At 38.6% G+C, this 17,128-nt stretch overlaps 2 protein-coding genes across 6 annotated transcripts in view; one reads left to right on the plus strand and one right to left on the minus strand.

The window, feature by feature from the left end:
- Positions 1-17,128, plus strand: part of HIBCH (3-hydroxyisobutyryl-CoA hydrolase) — a 155,475-nt gene that overhangs the window by 131,362 nt on the left and 6,985 nt on the right. Inside the window, exon 14 of one of the 2 annotated variants that reach the window (XR_003030586.2) lies at positions 16,877-16,996. Coding sequence is in view for 1 of the 2 variants with exons in the window: in XM_059877750.1 (XP_059733733.1) it covers positions 10,844-10,923 (80 nt within the window). In the remaining variant the exon portion in view is untranslated. Of the gene's footprint in view, positions 1-10,843; positions 13,782-16,876; positions 16,997-17,128 lie in introns of those variants that run through there. The other variant, XM_059877750.1, reaches the window with a different exon arrangement.
- Positions 1-17,128, minus strand: part of C2H2orf88 (chromosome 2 C2orf88 homolog) — an 80,898-nt gene that overhangs the window by 14,780 nt on the left and 48,990 nt on the right.

A 17,128-nucleotide genomic window follows, 5' to 3' on the forward strand; every position in this document is an offset into this window, starting at 1 on the left:
AACAAAAACCCATGGGACAAAGAAGAAATCATAAGGAAATTAACATATTTTCAACCAAGTAATAGCCACAACATATCAAAAATTTTTAAATGCACTTTTGAAAGTTTAAAGGGAAACTGATAGACTTGAATCCTTTTAACAGAAAAGAAAGCATTAAGTCAGTGATCTAAGTTTTCACCTTAAAAAGCTAGAAAAGGAAAAGTAAATTAAACCCAAAGTAAACAGAAGGAAGGAAATAGTATAGATGAGAGCAGAAAAAAAGGAAAGGAAATGGAACCAATAGTAGTGCTTAAAAGAACATCTCATAAAATAGCTAAGTCTGTATCTAGTCTGATCAAGAAAGTGAGAGGACACACATAACCAAGAAGCGATGGGGAAAGGACATTACTGTATACTCCTTACTCATTAAAAGACGAAGAAGGGAATATTATGAGCAACTCTGAACACACCAAACCACCAAAACTGGCACAAGAGAAAACAGAAAGTCTGACATCCCTATATAAATGAAAGAAATCATATTTATAACTTAAACCTTCCCGGGAAGAAATCTCTGGGCTCAAATGGCAACTCTGAAGTTCTAAATTCTTTCAAATGTTTCAGAAAGAAATAATACCAATCTTGCCCAAACTCCAGAAAATAGAGAGAGAGGATTCCATATGCATTCTGTAAGAAGTCAGGATCCCCCTGCTACCACAAGTAAAGACAGTTCAAGAAAAGAACACTCTGCAAGTCAATATCCCTCATGAATACAGACTCACATAACACTTTTTTAATGGCAAATTGAATCCAGCATAGAGTATGGTTGCTACATCATGACCCAAGTGGGATTTATACCAGAACACGATGTAAATTTTGATTGTAACATTCAAAAGTCAATGAACATAATTCATTGTGTTAATATAGAAAACAGCCAGATGATCTCAATAGATGCAGTAAAAGCATTTGATAAAACAACCATTCACGATAAAAATTCTTAGCAAACTAGAAATAGGAGAGTCTTCCTCAAACAAATATATAACAGTGAAAAGACTGAATAACTTTAGCCATGATGGGAACAAGGCAACAGTGTTTATTCTCACAATTTCTATTTATTTTGCAATTTTTACTTAATATTGTACTAGAGGGAAGAAATACAAAGCATACAGTTTGTCAGAAAAAAAACCTGCCTTTAATTGCAGATGACATGACTTGTATATGTATGTAAAAAATCCAAAGGAATATATATGAAAAAATTAATAGAATAAATGATTTTAGCAAAGTCTCATGGTACAAAGTTATAGAAAAATTAACTGTACTTCAGTATACTTAGTAATTGAAAGATGAAATTAGTGCCATTTGCAATATATAAAAACTGAACAGCTAGGGGTATATTTAACAAAATATATGAAAAACTACACTGTATATGCCATATGTAAATAATATAAATTGTAAACTAAATAGATAAAGTGTTCATGATCTCAAAGATAATATTGTTAAGATGTCAGTTCTCCCCCAATTTATATATATATAAATTTACATATAAGCACTATTCCAGGAGGCTATTTTGTAGACACTGACAAACTGATTCTAAAATTCCATTCAAAATCCCAGCAGGATTTGTTATAAACACACCAAGTCTAAGCTCACTATGGAAATGCAAAGAAAGAAACTAGAATAGCCAAAACAATTTTGAGAAAGATCAAATTTGGAATACTCACATTACCCACTTTTTTTTTTTTCCCATAGGTGTGATTGGGGTATTAAAGTCTCCCACTATTATTGTGTTATTGTTAATTTCTCCTTTCATACTTGTTAGTATTTGTCTTACATACTGCGGTGCTCCCGTGTTGGGTGCATATATATTTATAATTGTTATATCTTCTTCTTGGATTGATCCTTTGATCATTATGTAGTGACCTTCTTTGTCTCTTTTCACAGCCTTTGTTTTAAAGTCTATTTTATCTGATATGAGTATTGCTACTCCTGCTTTCTTTTGGTCCCTATTTGCATGGAAAATCTTTTTCCAGCCCTTCACTTTCAGTCTGTATGTGTCCCCTGTTTTGAGGTGGGTCTCCTGTAGACAACATATGTAGGGGTCTTGTTTTTGTATCCATTCAGCCAGTCTTTGTCTTTTGGTTGGGGCATTCAACCCATTTACGTTTAAGGTAATTACTGATAAGTATGATCCCATTGCCATTTACTTTATTGTTTGGGGTTCGAATTTATACACCATTTTTGTGTTTCCTGTCTAGAGAATATCCTTTAGTATTTGTTGGAGAGCTGGTTTGGTGGTGCAGAATTCTCTCAGCTTTTGCTTGTCTGAGAAGCTTTTGATTTCTCCTTCATACTTGAATGAAATCCTTGCTGGGTACAATAATCTGGGCTGTAGGTTATTTTCTTTCATCATTTTAAGTATGTCTTGCCATTCCCTCCTGGCTTGAAGAGTTTCTATTGAAAGATCAGCTGTTATCCTTATGGGAATTCCCTTGTGTGTTATTTGTTGTTTTTCCCTTGCTGCTTTTAATATTTGTTCTTTGTGTTTGATCTTTGTTAATTTGATTAATATGTGTCTTGGGGTGTTTCGCCTTGGGTTTATCCTGTTTGGGATTCTCTAGGTTTCTTGGACTTGGGTGATTATTTCCTTTCCCAGTTTAGGGAAGTTTTCAACTATTATCTCCTCAAGTATTTTCTCATGGTCTTTCTTTTTGTTTTCTTCTTCTGGAACCCCTATGATTCGAATGTTGTAGCGTTTAATATTGTCCTGGAGGTCTCTGAGATTGTCCTCATTTCTTTTAATTCGTTTTTCTTTTATTCTCTCTGATTCATTTATTTCTACCATTCTATCTTCTAATTCACTAATCCTATCTTCTGCCTCTGTTATTCTACTATTTGTTGCCTCCAGAGTGTTTTTGATTTCATTTATTGCATTATTCATTATATATTGACTCTTTTTTATTTCTTCTAGGTCCTTGTTAAACCTTTCTTGCATCTTCTCAATCCTTGTCTCCAAGCTATTTATCTGTGATTCCATTTTAATTTCAAGATTTTGGATCAATTTCACTATCATTATTTGGAATTCTTTATCAGGTAGATTCCCTATCTCTTCCTCTTTTGTTTGGTTTGGTGGGCATTTATCCTGTTCCTTTATCTGCTGGCTATTCCTCTGTTTCTTCATTTTGTTTAAATTGCTGAGTTTGGGGTGTCCTTTCTGTATTCTGGCAGTTTGTGGAGTTCTCTTTATTGTGGCTTTTCCTCGCTGTGTGTGGGTTTGTACAGGTGGCTTGTCAAGGTTTCCTGGTTAGGGAAGCTTGTGTCGGTGTTCTGATGGGTGGAGCTGTATTTCTTCTCTTTGTTCAGTCGCGCTATGGGGAGGGAGGGAGGGATGCTGCAAACAAATAACACTGGCGTGCGCTCGCAGTGCCTCAGCCACACTGGGTCTGCCCCCGCTCACGGCGCGTGTAGCCTCCCTGTCCACACTGCTCGGGCTCTAGGTTGTTCCGCCTGGAACAATCCGAGGCTGGCCCTGGGTTGCATGTACCTCCCAGGTCCAAGCCGCTCAGGTTCAGGCACTCGGGTAGTCCTCAGAGGCGCAGACTCAGTTGGGCCTGAGTTTTGTGCTCTTCCCAGGTCCGAGCAGCTCACATTACCCACTTTTAAGAATGATTAAAAGGCTACAATAATCAAGACAGTTCTATATTGATGAAAGGCCAGACACACAAATTTTTGGAACAGAAGAGTCCAGAAATAAACCCACAGGAGTATGGTCAATTGAGTTTTGACAACTGTGCAAAAATAATTCAGTGCAAAAAGGCTCATTTTTTCAATGACTGGAACTAGAACAACTGGACAGTCATATCCACCCCCTCAGAGATCTATACCTTACCCTTTATATAGAAAATTAACTCAAAGGGAGTCATAAATCTAAATGTAAAATATAAGACTTTCACAAGACATTACAGAAAACATTCATGATCTTGGGTTTGACAAAGAGCTTCTAGATATGACACCGAAAGCATGAACCATAAAAAAAACTGATAAACTTGACTAAAGAAAAATTGAAAACTTTTGTTCTGAGTAGAACACAGTTAAGGAAGTAAAAAGATGAGCCCCAGATGGAGAAAAAAATATTTGCACGTCATTTGCCCAACAAATGAATTCAATCTAGAATGGTCAAATACCAAAAGTCAACAGTAAGAAAACAATCCAATTTTTAAAGGATGTGTAACAGAATTTTCATGCAAGACATCATCTATGGATGGCAAGTAAGTACATGAAATGAAAGTGAAGTTGCTCAGTCGTGTCCGACTCTTTGCGACCCCATGGACTGCAGCCTACCAGTACATGCTCAACAATACTGGCCATTTGAAGAATGAAAACCATGGTATGATACATCTGTACATCTATTAAAATGGGTAAAATTAAAAATATGCAATACCAACTGCTGGTAAGTATGCAGAGCAATTGAAACTTTCATAATTGCTAGTGGGAATGCAAAATGGCACAGCTACTCTGGGAAACAGCTTAGCATTTTCTTATAAAGTTGGAACAACTACTTATCATGTAACAGATCAGATCAGTTGCTCAGTCGTGTCCAACTCTTTGCGACCCCATGAATCGCAGCACGCCAGGCCTCCCTGTCCATCACCAACTCCCGGAGTTCACTGAAACTCACGTCCATTGAGTCAGTGATGCCATCCAGCCATCTCATCCTGTCGTCACCTTCTCTTCTTGCCCCCAATCCCTCCCAGCATCAGAGTCTTTTCCAATGAGTCAACTCTTCGCATGAGGTGGCCAAAGTACTGGAGTTTCAGCTTTAGCATCATTCCTTCCAAAGAAATCCCAGGGCTGATCTCCTTCAGAATGGACTGGTTGGATCTCCTTGCAGTCCAAGGGACTCTCAAGAGTCTTCTCCAACACCACAGTTCAAAAGCATCAATTCTTCGGCGCTCAGCCTTCTTCACAGTCCAACTCTCACATCCATACATGACCACAGGAAAAACCATAGCCTTGACTAGATGGACCTTTGTTGGCAAAGTAATGTCTCTGCTTTTGTTTTTTCGTTTTTTTTTTTTTTTTTATTAACTTGTGGGATACCTGGGTGTCGGCGCCGCCTGCTGCTCGGGTCTTGCTTACGCGCGGACCCACCCGGGACCATGTCTCTGCTTTTGAATACGCTATCTAGGTTGGTCATAACTTTCCTTCCAAGAAGTAAGCGTCTTTTAATTTCATGGCTGCAGTCACCATCTGTAGTGATTTTGGGGCCCCCCAAAAATAAAGTCTGACACTGTTTCCACTGTTTTCCCATCTATTTCCCATGAAGCGATGGGACCGGATGCCATGATCTTCGTTTTCTGAATGTTGAGCTTTAAGCCCACTTTTTCACTCTCCACTTTCACTTTCATCAAGAGGCTCTTTAGTTCCTCTTCACTTTCTGCCATAAGGGTGGTGTCATCTGCATATCTGAGGTTATTGATATTTCTCCCGGAAATCTTGATTCCAGCTTGTGTTTCTTCCAGTCCAGCATTTCTCATGATGTACTCTGCATGTAAGTTAAATAAACAGGGTGACAATATACAGACTTGACGAACTCATTTTCCTATTTGGAACCAGTCTGTTGTTATGTCCAGTTATAACTGTTGCTTCCTGACCTGCGTACAAATTTTTTAATACCAGATCAGGTGGTCTGGTATTCCCATCTCTTTCAGAATTTCCCACAGTTTATTGTGATCCACACAGTCAAAGGCTTTGGCATAGTCAATAAAGCAGAAATAGATGTTCTTCTGGAATTCTCTTGCTTTTTCCATGATCCAGCAGATGTTGGCAATTTGATCTCTGGTTCCTCTGCCTTTTCTAACACCAGCTTGAACATCAGGAAGTTCACGGTTCACATATTGCTGAAGCCTGGCTTGGAGAATTTTGAGCATTACTTTACTAGCGTGTGAGATGAGTGCAATTGTGCAGTAGTTTGAGCATTCTTTGGCATTGCCTTTCTTTGGGATTGGAATGAAAACTGACCTTTTCCAGTCCTTTGGCCACTGCTGAGTTTTCCAAATTTGCTGGCATGTTGAGTGCAGCACTTTCACAGCATCATCTTTTAGGATTTGGAACAGCTCAACTGGAATTCCATCACCTCCACTAGCTTTGTTCATAGTGATGCTTTCTAAGGCCCACTTGACTTCATATTCCAGGATGTCTGGCTCTAGGTCAGTGATCACACCATCATGATTATCTGGGTCATGAAGATCTTTTTTGTACAGTTCTTCTGTGTATTCTTGCCATCTCTTCTTAATATCTTCTGCTTCTGTTAGGTCCATACCATTTCTGTCCTTTATCGAGCCCATCTTTGCATGAAATATTCATTTGGTATCTCATTTTCTTGAAGAGATCCCTAGTCTTTCCCATTCTGTTGTTTTCCTCTATTTCTTTGCATTGATCACTGAAGAAGGCTTTCTTATCTTTTCTTGCTATTCTTTGGAACTCTGCATTCAGATGTTTATATCTTTCCTTTTCTCCTTTGCTTTTTGCTTCTCTTCTTTTCACAGCTATTTGTAAGGCCTCCCCAGACAGCCATTTTGCTTTTTTGCATTTCTTTTCCATGGGGATGGTCTTGATCCCTGTCTCCTGTACAATGTCACGAACCTCATCCATAGTTCATCAGGCACTCTATCTATCAGATCTAGGCCCTTAAATCTATTCTCACTTCCACTGTATAATCATAAGGGATTTCAACACACCTAGGTATTTAGAGAAATGAAATTTGTGTTCACATAAAGGGCTTTATGTAGTTATTTATCACACTTTATCCACGACTGCCAAAAATTGAAAGTAGCAAAGGTACTGATACCAATATGGATGACTCTTAAAGGCATTATGCTGATTGAAAGATCCCAGTCTTAAAAGGTTTTATGTTGCATGATTTTATTTATTGCATAGTGCATGATTCTGGAAAAGGCAAAACTATAGGAACAGACAACAGATGTGGTCTTTGGGGGTCAGGGTAAGAGGAGAATGTGACTACAAAGAGGCAGCAAAAGGGAACTTTTTGGGGGTGTTAGAACTGTTATGCTTACTTAACTTATATGCAGAGTACATCATGAGAAATGCTGGGCTAGATGAAGCACAAGCTGGAAACAAGATGCTGGAAGATCAATAACCTCAGATATGCAGATGACACCACCTTATGGCAGAAAGCAAAGATGAAAGTGAAAGAGGAGAGTGAAAAAGCTGGCTTAAAACTCAACATTCAAACAATGAAGATCATGGTATCTGGTCCCGTCACTTCATGGCAAATAGATGGGGAAACAATGGAAACAGTGACAGACTTTATTTTCTTGGGCTCCAAAATCACTGCAGATGGTGACTGCCGGCATGAAATTAAAACACTTGCTCCTTGGAAGAAAAGCTGTGACAAACCTAGATAGTGTATTAAAGAGAAGAGACATTACTTTGCCAACAAAGGTCCATCTAGTCAAAGTTATGGTTTTCCAGTAGTCATGTATGGATGTGAGAGTTGGACCATATAGAAAGCTGAGAGTTGAATTGATGCTTTTGAACTGTGGTGTTGGAGAACACTACAGAGTCTGTTGGACAGCAAGAAGATCCATCCAGTCCATCTTAAAGGAAATCAGTCCTAAAAATTCATTGGAAGGACTGATGCTGAAGCTGAAACTCCAATACTATGGCCACCTGATGCAAAGAACTGACTCCTCTGAAAAGACCCTGATGCTGGGAAAGATTGAAGGCGGGAAGAGAAGGGGATGACAGAGGATGAGATGGTTGGATGGCATCACCAACTCGATAGACATGAGTTTGGGCAGGCTCCAGGAGTTGGTGATGGACAGGGAAGCCTAGCATGCTGCAGTGCATGCAGTCGCAAAGAGTCAGACATAACTGAGCAACTGAACTGAGAACTGTTAAGTATCCTGATTGTCATAGTGGTATATGAATCTATACATATATCAAAACTCATAGAACTGCTCACCAAAATAATGTCAGCTTTGCTGTATGTAAAGTAAAAATTAAAAAGCTGTTTTCAGAACAATACCACCATTATACACTCATTAGGACTTCTAAAATTTAAAAACCTAGCAATGCCTAGTGCTGGTGAGGATGTGGAATGCATATATTGTGGTGTGAGTGGAAAACAGTACAACCACTTGAAAGAACTGAACTCACCATTTTATTTCTAGGCATTTATTTATGACAAATGCAAACATGTCTGCAAAAAACCTTTATTCCAATGTTCATAGCAGCTTTATTCATAATACTGAAAGCTGAAAACAAATGTCTATCAATAGGTGAATGGATGAGTAAACTGGGATATCCATAAAATGGAATACCACTTGTCAGTACAATCCATGCAGCAACATGGATGAATCTCAGAAATATGTTGGGTCAGATACAAAAGATTGGTCATATTTATATGAATGAACAGTACTAATCCTATGAATGGAAATCATAAGAGCAGTTCTTTTGAGTGGGAGTTGGTAAGGACTGCTTGGAAGGAGGCATGAAAGAAATGTATAGGTTACGGAAATGTTTTATATCTTGATGGAAATGTCAAACGCTTTGATTTGAAATCATGTCGATAAAAGAGAAATCAGTTTACAAATTGGATATGATGGTCCTTTGTCCTAAACAGTATTGTTCCTGAACTTGTAGCTAATGGGAGTGGAGTGGGAAGAGGGATAGACAGCCTTTCTAAAGAAATGGATTAGTGATACACCATTCCCTACAGTACAGTCTTTAGTTTGAGTACATTATCTTGATTATCTACAGGACTGCAAAATATCTAAGTGATAAAATATTTATGCCACCAACTAGGTTTCGCGACACTGCTTCTATCATGGATAGAATATTCTATAGTTATCACTTCAGTTTATTAATTTATATCATGTTTACCATCTGCTTCTTTCCAACTAATAGCACCAAAAAGCAGACAGGCCTGGATATTTCCACTTGCAGAGGAAACTGACCCAGAGAGGTCACAGTTGCCAGTGTGAGCTCCCATTCCTAATTACAGGTTCTTCTGAGAATAACAGTTGCTCCAATAATACTTTATCTTATAATTTTTTAGTGTTTAACACTTATAGGTTTTAAGTGTTAAACATCCTCCCCCTCTTGAATTTACAGAGCCTCCCTCCCCACCTCTAGCTTTGAAGTTAATTCTGACAAAGACCAATACAGCTCCTTCCGAGGCTCTCCTGTTACTCTCTGGTCACTGGCCTAGTGTCTGATCTGGTCTCCAGCAGCAGGGACATTATAACTCAGAGCTTCCCAGGCTCCCAGAGACCACTATGTAGGACTAGCCGTCAACTCTGGTCTTCAGGGCCTCTCTTGGATAAAATGACACTGATACATTCATGTCATTGGTTAATCAACTGGTCCAGTAACTGTATAATGGAATTTCTTATCGTCACATGCTTAGAAAAGATGTACTTGCCCTGATAGAACAGGATTGGTAATCCCATATCTTTGTTCATCAGATTGTAATTCTGTGGTTTTCTGGAAGAGTGATCCTGAAAGGAAAATTGGAGCTGAAAACAAAAAGTTTATGCTACTTCTGTTCATGGTAACAGCTGTTCAAACACTTGACAGACATGAGAAAAGGCAAAAACAGAGAGTTTCCTGGTGGTCTTGCTGTTGTTTGGTTGCTAAGTCACGTCCAACTCTGTGACTGTGTACTGTGGCCCTCCCGGCTCCTCTATCCATGAGATTTCCCAGGCAAGAATACTGGAATAGGCTGCCATTTCCTTCTCCAGGGGATCTTCCCAACCCAGGGATCGAACTCTTGTCTCCTGCATTGCAGGTGGATTCTTTATCACTGAGCCACCAGGGAAGCCCTCTCTGTTGGTCTCTGGTAGTGCTAAGATTTGGTGCTTTCACCACTGTGGCCTGGATTCAGTCCCTGGTTGGGGAACTGAGATCCCCCAAGCTGTGTGTCATGAACAAAAATAAATAAAATTACAGATGTGAATAAAGAAATGTGAATAAAATTACCTTAAAGGCAATGAAATCCCAACCTGTATGTCACTGAAGAATAAGCTTTATATAATTTCAGTCTCCTCTAATAAGACAGTTGATTCATAATGAAGCAATAGTTTCAACAGTGTTCACTATTAATGCATGCCAATAGTTGGGCAGATATGATTGGCCTTCTAAGGATTGGCCTTAGGATGAGCTCTCCTAAGTTAATTCTTAGACTGTATTATTCATCTGGCAGGTTAGAAAGTTACCACAGCTATCAGTTAAAGGTATGATATATTTAATGCTGGATGTTAGCAAAGAAAAGTTTTTTGGCTGTCTTGTCACTGGCTGATATAGAAGTATAAGTATGAAATGTTTTTTAAAATACACTTTTCAAAAATACTGAATATCAATTTCTTTTATACTATAGTTTAACATTTTAAGATACATAAAGAGTTGTCAATGAGAACATTCTTCAACCATCTAGCCAGTATTTAATGAGTTTCTGTGTCTTCAGGACCAATATCCATCAATATAAGTGCTTTCAAAATGTACTTAACAAAATAAAATCAAAGGGAGATAGAGTGAGAATGAGATGACAGCTCATTCAGGCTATAATTAGTGCAAATGCCCAGAAAGGATCTTTAGCATTATCTTTGTCCCAATATGTGAAGTGGCCATTTATTCATGCCACTGCCAGCAAAAATAAAATACAAAGATGTCTTTTCCCCCACCATTCCTTCCCCAAATCCCAACACTTATACATATACACACACACATACATCAGAGTCACATGTAAAGAAAAGAAAGCCCCTTTTACTTGGTTCCCTCCATGCTAATGTAATGTAATGTTAGTCGTTCAGTCATGTCCTACTGTTTGAAACCCTATGGACTGTAGCCCACCAGGCTCCTCTGCCCATGGGATTCTCCAGGCAAGAACACTGCTCTTCTCTAGAGGATCTTACATCCTTCAAATAGAAGATGTAGTTTACAGCAGCTCATTCTGTATATTTCATCCTGAAGCTGTGGCCCTCCATCCTGGATTCAATGTCATCAGATTGAGCCTGGTGAGTAAGCTCCTTGGGAATATGTCAGGGAAGGTTCACCAAAAAGCTATAACTTGAATATGAAAGTGAAGTGAAAGTGAAGTCACTCAGTCATGTCCAACTCTTTGTGACCCCACGGACTGTAGCCTGCCAGGCTCCTCCATTCATGGAATTTTTCCAGCAAGAATACTGGAGTGGGTTGCCGTTTCCTTCTCCAGGGGATCTTCCTGACCCAGGGGTTGAACCCAGGTCTTGCAGGTCACTGCAGGCAGACTCTTTACTGTCTGAGCCACCTGGGAATCCCCAACTTGAACATGAGTGGAGCCAATACACACAGCTCTATCAAAGAAAAAACACAAAAACTTCCAAAATCTGCTCTGGGAATGAACAGGCTGCTAAATCCTTGAGAGTCTTTCTTAAATACTAGATTAACAGAAATGGTTATTACTGTTGTCGAGTTTATTTCATATTCTAAGCCTTTAAACAGGTTTTAAGGTTTCATATCTCAAGCTATAGCTTTAAATGGGCCCTAGCCCTGAATTAATGCAAATATCTATATAATAAAAACCACACTGTAGTCTTTAAAAGCTGAATGAATATACTGTCTTTCAGCCAGGACATGGAAGCAACCTAGATGCCCATCAGCAGATGAATGGATAAGAAAGCTGTGGTACATATACACAATGGAGTATTACTCAGCCATTAAAAAGAATACATTTGAATCAGTTCTAATGAGATGGATGAAACTGGAACCTATTATACAGAGTGAAGTAAGCCAGAAAGAAAAACACCAATGCAGTATACTAACGCATATATATGGACTTTAGAAAGATGGAAACAATAGCCCTGTGTACAAGACAGCAAAAGAGACACCGATATATAGATCAGTCTTATGGACTCTGTGGGAGAGGGAGAGGGTGGGGAGATTTGGGAAAATAGCATTGAAACATGTATAATATCATGTATGAAACGAGTCACCAGTCCAGGTTCAATGCACGGTACTGGATGCTTGGGGCTGGTGCACTGGGACGACCCAGAGGGAGGGGAGGGGAGGGAGAAGGGTGGAGGGTTCAGGATGGGGAACGCGGGTATACCTGTGGCGGATTCATTTCGATATTTGGCAAAACTAATACAATATTATAAAGTTTAAAAATAAAATAAAATTAAAAAAAAAATAAATAAAAACAAAGTTTAATGCAGTTAATTGAAATGCCAATTCTTTAAAAATATAAAGTTCATTAAAAAAATAACAAAGTTCCTAGCAGCACGTTTGTCATTGTTTGTTCTGTAATAATGGACACTAAGAGTATATTTCCCTTCTTGTAGAGGTCCATGAAAATCAGAGAGTTAGCAGAGGACTCTGTATTGGTAAATCTGACTGTAAATTCTTAACCGGATCCAATGACACCAGCTAAACTGGCAAACAGACACGAACTCAGATGTAATACTCTCATGAAAAAGTAAAGGCTAGAAAAGCTAGCAGATGTGATTTTGGTCTGTCTCAAGGTCACCTAGAGGGCACTACCGTACAGTCTTGGATACTGAGTAGCTGGTTTCGTCCTCAGACACACAGAACACAGGCTGTGTGCAGCTGGTCTTGAGCAGGCTGTCACAGGGGCTCTTCATGACGTCACACGTGGGGCCAACTCTTCTCAATGGGGAGGCAGAAAAAACAACATTGAGAAGTGGAAGGATGATATCTGAGAGTCTAATAAACCTGAGTAGAGCCGTGTGGTGTCTTTTTCTGTAAAGTGGGAATCTCCCTCGGATGTTCTTCATAAAAATTACGTGCGCTTCTACACTTAAAGCATCTAGAACTGCCTTGGAATAGGGAAGGTGTTCAGTAAGATTTCTTTCCCTTCTCTCTCTTAGATTGTCTCCTAAATCTACTAAAATCAAATTATTAACTATTTTAAGTGCTTTAGACAAATGGATAAGAAAGACAATATCTGTGTCTCTTTTGCTGTCTCACATATAGGGTCATGTTTTCAGAATTACAATTAGGAAAGAGAATTATAACCCAAGAATGCTGACAGTCCTTTGGGATATTAAAAGAGTTATCAGGTGACCGAACTATGTCAGGTGTCAATTACCAGGTCCTCCAGGTGACGACAGGAAACAGGCTTTGTTCTGGGTACAAGTCTGCTTCACCTCACCATGCCTATTTACGACTATAAATATTGAACTTCAGTCTCCAGCCCTATAATCTAAACCCCTGTAGAAAATGACAGGTAGCTCCCGATCAACTAGTTGAAGAATACCTGATCTAGATAATCACCAAGATGGTAAAACATTTAAACTTTATATTCTGTACTCATTTCTCAGGCATATCATGTTCTAACTCAATGGCACAACTGTACTAATGACACATGAATTAAGTTCTGTAAAATTCTTAAGCCAGTTCCTTAAGCAACTGTTGCTAAATGGAGGTGGGGAGTGGTGGGTACTAGGTAACAATGTCAGAATATTGTTGTTTGTTACAACTGGATTATTATTTAGACCTTGTAATTGAAATTAAGAATCTGAGCCCAAATCAGAACATGAAACTAATAAAACACAAAACACAAAAATGAATGTTCAGTCCTCAATAAACTGCAATCTGAAAATCATGATCCACTCATTCTTATGTACTAAGCCAATTACTGACTCCATAGACTCCTATATCACATTTGTAAAATGTTTTCTGTTCTAAAAGGGCTTTCTTATTTTTTCCTCTTCTAATTCACATGGATCTTTTCTCTTTACAGAGTGACTGATTTTTTAAAAAATTAATATTTTAATTGCAGGCTAATTACAATATTGTAGTGGTTTTTGCCATATATTGACATGAATCAGCCACGGGTATACATGTGTCCCCCATCCTGAACCCCCTCTCCCCTCCCTCCCCATCCCATCCCCCAGGGTTGTCCCAGTGCACCGGCTTTGAGTGCCTTATTTCATGCACTGAACTGGGACTGGTCATCTATTTCATATATGGTAATACATATGTTTCAATGCTATTCTCTCAAATCATCCCACCCTTACCTTCTCCCACAGAGTCCAAAAGTCCATTCTTTATATCTGTGTCTCTTTTGCTATCTCACATACAGGGTCATTGTTACCATCTTTCTAAATTCCATATATATACATTAATATACTGTATTGGTGTTTTTCTTTCTGACTTACTTCACTCTGTATAATAGGTTCCAGTTTCATCCACCTCATTAGAACTGATTCAAATGCATTCTTTTAAATAGCTGAGTAATATTCTATTGTGTATATGTACCACAACTTTCTTTTTTTTAATTTATTTATTTTAATTGGAGGCTAATTACTTTACAATATTGTGGTGGTTTTTGCCATACATTCACATGAATCAGCCATGGGTGTACATGTGTTCCCCATCCTGAACCCCCCTCCACCTCCCTCCCCATCTCATCCCTTAGGGTCATCCCAGTGCACCAGCCCTGAGCACCCTGTCTCATGCATCGAACCTGGACTGGCAATCTGTTTCACATATGATAATATACATGTTTCAATGCTATTCTCTCAAATCATCCCACCCTTGCCATTTCCCACAGAGTCCAAAAGTCTGTTCTTTACATCTGTGACTCTTTTGCTATCTTGCATATAGGGTCCTCATTACCATCTTTCTAAATTCCATGGATATGCATTAATATTCTGTATTGGTGTTTTTCTTCCTGACTTACTTCACTCTCTATAATAGGCTCCAGTTTCATCCACCTCATTAGAACTGATTCAAATGCATTCTTTTTAATAGCTGAGTAGTATTCCATTGTGTATATGTACCACAGCTTTCTTATCCATTCATCTGCCTGTGGACATCTAGGTTGCTTCCATGTCCTGGCTATTATAAACAGCGCTGTGATGAACATTGGGGTACATGTGTCTCTTTCAATTCTGGTTTCCTCAGTGTGTATGCCCAGCAGTGGGATTGCTGGGTTGTATGGCAGTCCTATTTCCAGTTTTTTAAGGAATCTCCACACTGTTCTCCATAATGGCTGTACTAGTTTTCATTCCCACCAACAATGTTAAGAGGGTTTCCTTTTCTATGCACCCTCTCCAGCATTTATCCTTGTAGACTTTTAGATAGCAGCCATTCTGACCAGCATGAGATGGTACCTCATTGTGGTTTTGATTTGCATTTCTCTGATAATGAGTGATATTGAGCATCTTTTTCATGTGTTTGTTAGCCATCTGTAAGTCTTCTTTGGAGAAATGTCTATTTAGTTCTTTGGCCCATTTTTGGGGGCCAAAAATTGGGTCGTTTATTTTTCTGGAATTGAGCTGCAGGAGCTGCTTGTATATTTTTTAGATTAATTCTTTGTCAGTTGCTTCATTTGCTATTATTTCCCCCCCATTCTGAAGGCTGTCTTTTCACCTTGCTTATAGTTTCCTTCATTGTGCAAAAGCATTTAAGTTTAATTAGGTCCCATTTGTTTATTTTTGCTTTTATTTCCATTACTCTGGGAGGTGGGTATAGAGGATCCTGCTGTGATTTATGTCGGAGAGTGTTTTGCCTGCGTTTTCCTCTAGGATTTTTATAGTTTCTGGTCTTATGTTTAGATCTTTAATCCATTTTGAGTTTATTTTTGTGTATGGTGTTAGAAAGTGTTCTAGTTTCATTCTTTTACAGGTGGCTGACCAATTTTCCCAGCACCACTTGTTAAAGAGGTTGTCTTTTCTCCATTGTATATTCTTGCCTCCTTTGTCAAAGATAAGGTGTCCATAGGTGTGTGGATTTATTTCTGGGCTTTCTATTTTGTTCCATTGATCTATATTTATGTCTTTGTGCCAGTACCATACTGTCTTGATGACTGTGGCTTTGTAGTAGAGCCTGAAGTCAGGTAGGTTGATTCCTCCAGTTCCATTCTTCTTTCTCAAGATTGCTTTGGCTATTCGAGGTTTTTTGTATTTCCATACAAATTGTGAAATTATTTGTTCTAGCTCTGTGAAAAATGCCGTTGGTAGCTTGATAGGGATTGCATTGACTCTATAGATTGCTTTGGGTAGTATACTCATTTTCACTATATTGATTCTTCCAATCCATGGACATGGTATATTTCTCCATCTATTTGTGTCACCTTTGATTTCTTTCATCAGTGTTTTATAGTTTTCTATATATAGGTCTTTTGTGGCTTGTGGGATCTTAGTTCCCCACCCACAGACTGAACCTGCACCTTTGGCAGTGACAGCACAGAGTCCAAACCACTGGACAGCCAGGGAAATCCTCCAGATAGACCCATTCTTAAGTGTCCATCCCAAGTACACTTCTAGTGTAAAGGCCTTCTCACTACCTGATAGTACTCTATCAGGTAGTTTCCATAACATAGTTATCTTTGTCACTGTACTTTTCTCATTCTGCTTGTTTATAAGTGTGCTAGACTCTTGAAGGCAGACAAACAGCCTTCTTAAATTCTCTGTGAAATAAGATGGGCAATAAGTAATTGTTCATCTCTGTATCTCACTCTTAATATGCCTAGCACAGTGAGGGGCGTCCATAATTGATGTAAATAATTTAAGTTTAGATATTTTAAATAAAAGTCCAATACTCTTAGCAACAGAGTATGTATAGTCCTAAGTTACAAATGATAACCAAGTATCTGGAGCTTTTCAGAGTAAATTACCCATCTATCTCTACTATTTCTGTTGAGCATTATTTCACTTGCATTTTCTCTTTTCTTTTTTTCCTGGTATCTTATAAGTGAATTTATACAACAGAAAGGGATTGTTTTTCCTCATTTTACAAAACACATTGATGTATAACTCTGTAAGTAAGCAGCTTAACTATCCTACCTTGGGAAGCATGTGACCTTGATGATACTGTATGATAAATCAAATGCAATGCCTGTTGTAACATCCATATCTTTTGATTCTAATTTCAGGGATCTTGCTATATGACAGTGCTTTCCTTTCACATTTCATGACGTGCTAATTCAAATAAATTGCCTAATTATGGAACAATTTATTTTATAAACCTATTCTTCTAAAGAACTCTCCCCCAGGTAAGCCTTCAGATAAGACTATAGCCCCAACCGACAACTTGATTTTGAGAGACTTTGAAGCAGAGGTACTCATCTAAGCTGTATCCAGATTCCTGATCCACAGAAACTGTGAAATAAATATATGTTTGCCAT

This window comes from Bos taurus, chromosome 2 (genome assembly GCF_002263795.3).
Source record: "Bos taurus isolate L1 Dominette 01449 registration number 42190680 breed Hereford chromosome 2, ARS-UCD2.0, whole genome shotgun sequence".
NCBI lineage: Eukaryota > Metazoa > Chordata > Mammalia > Artiodactyla > Bovidae > Bos > Bos taurus.